At 37.5% G+C, this 8,106-nt stretch overlaps 1 protein-coding gene across 1 annotated transcript in view; it reads left to right on the top strand.

Annotated features, from left to right (window-relative positions):
• SHOC1 (shortage in chiasmata 1) overlaps positions 1 to 8,106 on the top strand; it is a 78,251-nt gene that overhangs the window by 2,480 nt on the left and 67,665 nt on the right. Inside the window, exon 2 of the mRNA XM_034664261.1 lies at positions 2,969 to 3,059. Coding sequence (XP_034520152.1) covers positions 2,969 to 3,059 — 91 coding nt within the window. The remainder of the gene's footprint in view (positions 1 to 2,968; positions 3,060 to 8,106) is intronic.

The following is an 8,106-nucleotide window of genomic DNA, read 5'->3' as shown; positions in this document are numbered from 1 at the left end:
GGGATAGACTGGTGATGGGTAGTAAGGAGGGCACGTATTGCATGGTGCACTGGGTGTTATACGCAACTAATGAAGCATCAAACTTTACATCGGAATCTGGGGATGTACTGTATGGTGATTAACATAATATAATAAAATAAAATTAGAGGTGGAAAAGTAATCTTAAAAAAAAAAATAAAAGGGGAGTGACATAATCTGACATATGCTTTAGAAAAATCGTTCTGGTTGTCTGGAGTATGTAAGGGGTAGAGATTGGGAAAGAGAAGGGATGATAAAATCAATCAGAAAGCTATCATATTGGTGGTTCAGAATCTAGATTGATAGGTGAATCTACACTCCACATAAAAGATGATAGTGTCTTGAACTAGGCTTATATCAATGGAGGTGTGAGGAGTGGTTGAATTGAGATTATTTTAGAGGTCCAGCCAACGGTGAGAGGGTTAAAGAAAAAATAGAACAATAAAGAATTTCTTCTAGGTTTTTGACCTGAGCAACTGGGTGGATGGCAGTGCTGTTTCCTAAGATAAGGAGTCTCATGGGGAAGCCAATTTGTGGCTAGAGTCAATAGCTCTGCTTTGGCTGGGTTAAAATGCCTATTTAGGCATCTACATGAAGACATCAAGGAGACAATTCGTTATATAAATCTTGAGCACTGCTGGAGTTTCAAATTAGGGTTATCATATATGGATTGCACATAAACTTATGGACGTGGATGAAGTCACTGAAAGCATGAGTATTTATTGAGCAGAGCGCCTAGGACAGAGCCCTAGAACACTTCAACAGTTAAAAGGCAGAACCAGATAAGAAGACAAGTGAGATAGGGACACCTGGGTGGCTCAATCCATTAAGCATCTTCCTTCAGCTCAGGTCATGATCTCAGGGTCCTGGGATGAAGCCCTACACTCAGCAAGGAGTCTGCTTGAGATTCTTCCTTCTCCTCTGCCCTTTCCCCTGCCCACACCCTCACTTTCTCCGTCTTTCTAAAATAAATAAATAAATCTTTAAAAAAAAAAATGAAGAAGAATGAGAATGCCAGTTTGCTTAGGAAGATGTACTTAAAAAAAAAAAAATATTTTATTTATTTATTTGACAGACAGAGAGACAGCCAGTGAGAGAGGGGGAATGGGAGAGGAAGAAGCAGGCTCCCAGCGGAGGAGCCTTATGCGGGACTTGATCCCAGAATGCTGGGATCACACCCTGAGCTGAAGGCAGACACTTAATGACTGAGCCACCCAGGCGCCCCAGGAAGGTGTACTATTATCATCTGTCAATGTTGGGTGCCCATTTGAAATTTATGGTCATAATTTGAAATGAGTTCATTCAGCATGACTGGATGATCTTTTTCCAATAATTTTCAGCTGTTCTAGTGTATGTACACAAGGCGGAGAGTTGTATGTACACAAGGGGTTTTCCTAAGTTAGTACAAGGGAAAGAGAGGCAAAGGAATCCAGGGTCTTTGTAAGGTAGTGGTTATGGGACTAGCTATGGAAACTAAACTCTGTAAGAAAGGAAGTAAGGACAAGAGGAAAGAATGTCTTCATTTTGCAATGAATATTATAGAAATGGAATGAATCTCAATCAGGTTGGAAATAAGATAAAGAATAGCTTTCATTAAACTGCTTATCTAAAAGTACAGTAGGGGGGAGCTGGCGTTGTGGGATCGAGCCCCACATCGGGCTCCTCCGCTGTGAGCCTGCTTCTTCCTCTCCCACTCCCCCTGCTTGTGTTCCCTCTCTCGCTGGCTGTCTCTATCTCTGTCAGATAGATAAATAAAATCTTTAAAATAAATAAATAAATAATAAAAGTACAGTAGGAAAAGTAAATAAATAAATGTACAGAAGGAAAAATGAGTTCATCATTTTTTCCTACTTCTTTTTCTCTTTTTAAAAAAGGTAATAACATTAACAGCCAAAAAAATTTTTTAAAGATTTTTTTTATTTATTTGCCAGAGAGAGAGAGAACAAGCAGGGGAAGTGGCAGGTAGAGGGAGAAGCAGGCTTCCCACTGAACAAGGAGCCCAATGTAGGATTCGATCCCAGGACCCTGAGATCATGACCTGAGCTGAAGGCAGATGCTTAATGGACTGAACAAGCCAGGCATCCCCATTAACAGCCAAAATTTGTTTACAATATGTAAGGCACTGTCCTAAGCAATTTATATGTCTCATTGTATTTAATCTACACAACACTACGAAAAGGCCATTATTATTATTCCTAATTTGTAGGTAAGGAATACAGGTACAAAGGGGTTGAGAGGTTTATCCAAGCTCATACACTTAATAAGTAGCAATACAAGTATTAAAATCTAGTCAGGATGATTCCAGAACCTGTACTCCTAACCATTAAACTTGAATTTTTTTCAACGACCCACAGACTCAGATGTTAAGTGATTTGTTCAAGGTAACAAAACTAGTAAGATGTAACATTGGTGGCAGAATACAGGTCCTTTGACTTCACTCAGTTGCTTCTTCTGACATTAGTATATGACATGATCTCTCTCTTAAGGAACCAAGAGTCTAATTTGAGAGACAAGCTATAGATATCTAAAATTTTAAAATATGGCTGTGTATGATCATGTACCAGAGTGAGTGCTACTGACAATTATGGCCCTTCAAGGAGAATATGTCAGAACAAGCTGAAATGGTTAATAATAAAAGTTTATGAGGCATAATATGAGCTGTTGAACAGGACTATCTAGGATGGTAGTGCTGTATTAGCAAAAGAGAGGATGTAAAAATGAGGATGATATGTTCAGGTGATATTGTTCTGACTATAGTTGAGGGGTTTTGGGGAGTGAATTATTATAATGAGAAAGATTTAAATACTTGGAATCTGGTAAAATTTGGGGGAAAATTACATTTGTGAACAAATAAAGATAACACCATAATGTAAAAGGTTCATGTTTGGCTTCCTCGTATTAGCTGCAAAAGAAAATTCTAGAAACTTATGTTTATCGTTTTCCTTTCTAGTTTCAGCTGTTTCAGTGTGGGGAATGACAGACGATATTTCAGTCTTGGATCAATGGAAAGCAAGTCTCTTTGTGGAGGAGTTCCTAGAGAAGTATGTGTCCTTAACCTCAATTTCCCCTTTACCTCTAGGAGAGAAATTGTAAGTTCTCCAGACACCTGCAGAGAGAAGATTCTTTCCTTTGTATCCTCACAGATTTTATTCTTTTATCTGAAGGAAAAGCCCTAATCTGAGCCACGAAAGAGAGGTTAATAGAAGTGATTTATACCCTTCTTATTTTAGCCTCATTTATCACATATTAACTGTTCTCTATGCATTTGTGTTGTAAAACACACAGAAAAATAAAGCAGATATGTTATACTTTTAATCAATAAGTAAACTTCTTGTAGAATGTGTCTATAGGACACTTTATATTAAAATTGGTCTTTTTTCTTGTAGTATAAATGCAGATTTAAGGCTATTTTCTAACATAAATTTGTCAAAAGATTATTTATTATTTCTTCAGTCATTCATCAAATATTTATTATATACAATCCTGTGTGCTGGATACAGGATACACAAATGAATAAGACACAATCTCCACTCCTAAAGAACACAAAAAAATAGGGAGTAGAGATTTATAAATAAATAATTACAACACAATATGGGAAGTACAATGAAAAAGATAGGAACACAGAGCATACATAATACAAGGAAGATCATCTAACCCAGTCTACCTTGTTAATATAGACATAAATTAGAGATTTCAGTTCAAAGGTAAATAATTTACTCTGTTGCTTCACTTTGTACAAAGAGTGCTGATCAGACCCAGGAAGGATTTAGTTATCATTCACATTTTCAGGTTTTAGTAATTTAAGTTTTCCTTAATGTGCTGGAAAGAAACAAATAACCAATTTAAATGTGTCCAGACTCAAAATGCAAAGAAACCCAATAGACCATTTCCATTATCTAGGTATTTAAAAGTCAGGTTAGGAGGGGCGCCTGGGTGGCACAGCGGTTAAGCGTCTGCCTTCGGCTCAGGGCGTGATCCTGGCATTATGGGATCGAGCCCCACATCAGGCTCCTCCACTGAGAGTCTGCTTCTTCCTCTCCCATTCCCCCTGCTTGTGTTCCCTCTCTCGCTGGCTGTCTCTATCTCTGTCAAATAAATAATAAATAAAATCTTAAAAAAAAAAGTCAGGTTAGGAAGATAATATATAGACATAAAAAAATTAACCATGTAAGAATTAAATGATAATATAAGATGACCATCATAAAGTCTATCACAAGGCATAAGGCCAATACAAAGTGCCTATTTCATGACTAAACTGAGCAGTGAGGAAGCAGGAATGTGTAGTGAAAAGAACTCTGCTCCATGAATTTTAAAAAAATGTGGATTTCAAGTCTTGATTTGAAAAGTCAAGTACGTAGTCATCTTCTCTCTCTGACCCTCACTCTCTATCAGTGTAATGATACTGGATCAGTGCTTCTCAAACTTTAATGTGCATATGAATCACCTGATAATCTTATTAAAAAGGGAGATCCTTATTCATTTGGTCTGTGTTGGGGGCCTGTGATTCTGCACTTTTTTTTTTTTTTTAAAGTGGGCTCCATGGCCAGCATGGAGCCCAACACAGGGCTTGAATTCATGACCCTGAGATCAAGACCTGAGCTGAGATCAAGAGTTAGATGCTTAACTGACTGAGCCAACCGGGCACCCCAGATTCTGCCCTTCTAATGTGCTCTTAGGTGTGCTGATACTGCTGACCGAAGAACCTACTTAAAGTAACAAGAAACAAGATGATCTCTAAGATCTCTTCATTTTATGAGTTAGATTGGTAAGGCTGTGGATTTATAAGCGGGAGAGATCAGCTTTACAAAGAAGTAGGAATTGAGCTTGAGCTGGACATTGAAGGAGAAACTAACTTGAGAGAAAGTTTTTCAGGCAAAGGACAGAGCAAGTCTGAAGGCATAGAGCAAGAATATGCAATAAGTCCTCAGTGAAGGCAATGATCTAGCTACTTTGACTCAAACAAGATTCATGTATGGGAGAAATGGAAGGCCCTGAAAGAATGGATGCCCAATCTTATCTGACGTTCCATTCATTTTGCAGTACCAAGATAGAGTCCACGGCAAAGAAGGTGGACCTGTGGCACCACCTAGAATCACATTTACATTTCTCAGCCTCCCTGTAACTACACATAGCCATACGACTAAGTTCTTCCCAATGGGGTATTAAGCAAAAGAGACTTATGCAATTTCTGGGGAATGTGCTTAAAAGGAAGCAGCATGTTTTTCTCCTTCACTTTTCTTCTTCCCAATGCTGGAATAGAGATGTAATGACTGGCTCCAGCAACCAGCTTGGACTATACTGACAAGAACTAAATATAGGAGTGAAAGAGTGGAACAAAAGGAGCTTTAGTCTCTGACACATTGCAAACTGCTTTACTAGCCATGAACTTCTAAATGCCACTTTTTATGTGTGTTTAAGCTATTAATTTCAATTTTGTCTCATATAGCAAGATTCAGTTTTTAATAGACTTTATTTTTAGAGAAGTTTTGGTTCATAGCAGAATTGAGCAGAAAGTATAGAGATTTCCCATGTTAAAATTTAATTTTAAATAATTCTGCTACAACAGTTTTATTACCTAATGGATTTTAGGAATAAACATTCTGATCATTAGCACTACCTAGAGTTCCTAAATCTTGCTTTTCCTCTCTTTCTCCCCTCTCTTTGTTCCTTGTGTCTATTTTTGTTACTTCTTAATATTGATCCTAAGGCCTCAATTCTTTTACTAACTTGTTGGTGTGTTTTAACATATATTGGCATTTTCTGCCGTGTGTTCTTAAGAAATCTTATGTTCTACAAAATTACACACTAAAAATAACAGGACATACAAGAAAATTGGCTTCTGTAGTCAAAGCTATAACTTGAGACAGAGCACTAACAAAAATAATAACTATTTTAATTTTTAGAAAACAACCAGCAAAGAAAAAAACAAAAGCATCATAGTTTAAAAGACATATTAAGCTCCTAATAAATACATACATATTAGAGTAAATATAGCACTTTTTTTAGCTCGATGGACAGGACAAAGAAGGGGTTGAGGCTATCAAATTATGGAGACAAGGGCAAAATGCAAAAACATTGGGAAGAACCATGCATAAATTTCCTAGCTTCCAGGAGGGAGCACATGGCTAAGTAGAGTTAGGGGAAGAATGTATAACAATATCCCCTATTCCTCTGTGGCTTGTTATATTTAGATGAATGCAATTGAATGAAGGGCATTGCACATATATTTATTTCCTGTATACCTCATAACTATTATGTGAGGTGGATATTACTATCTTAATGTTATATATGGGAAACTGAGGCTTAGATTAAATAACTGGCCCACAGTCAATAGTTGGAGCTATTCAAATACTCAAACCCTAGCCTGTCTGACTTCAAACCCTATACTCTTTGGTTTGGTTTGGTTTATAGTACTGCTTTATTGAAATGTGATTCATATCCATATAATTCACCTGTTCCAATTCAGTGGTTTTCAGTAGAGTTGTGCAATTATCACCACAATCAATTTTAGTCAACACAAAAAGAAATCTTATACTTATTAATATCCACTCCCCGTTTTTCCCCCTCCTCCAGACAGGCAACTACTAGTCTACTTTCTGCCTCTCTACACTTGCCTATTCTGGACATTTCATATAAATGGAATCAAAGTAAAATCATACACCAATTCCAACATAGGGAGGGGGCGTAGTTCCCCAAACCACAAGCAGTGCTCTCATACCAGCTGGGTATCCTACAATTCAACTCAATTCTGACACTATCTACCCAGAGATAGTGTAAGATACCACCTGTTAAGGGCTCAGTTTTGCAAGACTGCCTCCCCTCTCCTGCCACTTCAGACTCCACTTGAAGTTCAGGTTATAACCTATGCTTCTGACCCACTGGCTATAGATTGGAGGTTCCAGCAACCTCCTCCTTGGATTTGATCAATTTGCTAGACAGACTCACAGAATTCACAGAAACATTTTACTTACTGGATTATTGATTATTTTAAAAGGATATAACTCAGGAACAGCCAGATGGAGGAGATACATAGGGCAAGGTATGGGAAAGGGGCACAGAGTTTCCATACCCTCTACCTCCACACCACTCTCCCAGAATTTCCATGTATTCACCAACCCAGAAGCTCTCTGAACACCATCCTCTTGTGTTCTTGCAAAGGCTTCATTGCATACACACGATTGACTCTCATTGGCATTGGCAGTTGATTCAACCTCCAGCCCTTCTTGCTGGAGGTCAGAGGAATGGGGCTAAAATTCCAGCCCTCTGATCACATGGTTGTTTCTCTGGGCAACAGAGAGGTTTTTCCAAAAGTCACCTCATTAACAACTAAATATACCTTTATCACTCTCAACACTTAGGAAATTCCAAGGGCTTTAGGAGTTCCTTGCCAGAAATGGGGATGAAGACCAACTATACATTTCTTGTGTTGTAAAACAGTTTGACACATACAGTATGGGATCTTTTGTGACTGGTTTCTTTCACTTAGCATAATGTATTCAGGGTTCATCTGTGTTGTAGCATGTATCAGCACTTAGCTTTTTTTTTAATGGCCAAATAATATTCCATTGTGTGGACATAGCACATTTTATTTATCCATCCATTAGTTTTTGGACATTTAGGTTGTTTTCAGTTTTTAGCTAGTATGAATAATGCTACTATAAGTATCTGTGGGTAAATTTTTGTGCGTACGTATGATTTCATTTCTCTAGTAGTAGAATTACTAGATCATATAGTAACTCAGTGTATAACTGTTTGAGGAATTGCGAAATTATTTTCTAAGCAGCTCTACCTTCTTGCATTTCCTCCAGCAGTGTGTGAAGGCTACGATTTATTTACATCCTTGCCAACACTCCTTATTATCTTTCTTTTTTATTATAGCCATCCTAATGGGTGGCTTATTGTATGTCATTGTTGTTTTGATTTGCATTTCCCTCATGGCAAATGACGTTTAGCATCTTTTTATGTAATTATTGGCCTTTAGTTTATCTTCTTCAAGAAAATGTTTGTTTAAGTACTTTGCCCATTTTCCAGTTGGCTTACGTGTCTTTTTATAATTGGATTTTAAGAGTTTGTTATATAATCTAGATA

Source organism: Ailuropoda melanoleuca, chromosome 7 (assembly GCF_002007445.2).
Source record: "Ailuropoda melanoleuca isolate Jingjing chromosome 7, ASM200744v2, whole genome shotgun sequence".
In the NCBI taxonomy this organism is placed as follows: Eukaryota; Metazoa; Chordata; class Mammalia; order Carnivora; family Ursidae; genus Ailuropoda; species Ailuropoda melanoleuca.
Note: the sequence above shows the minus strand (reverse complement) of the source record. Positions and strands in the feature narration are given on the sequence as shown.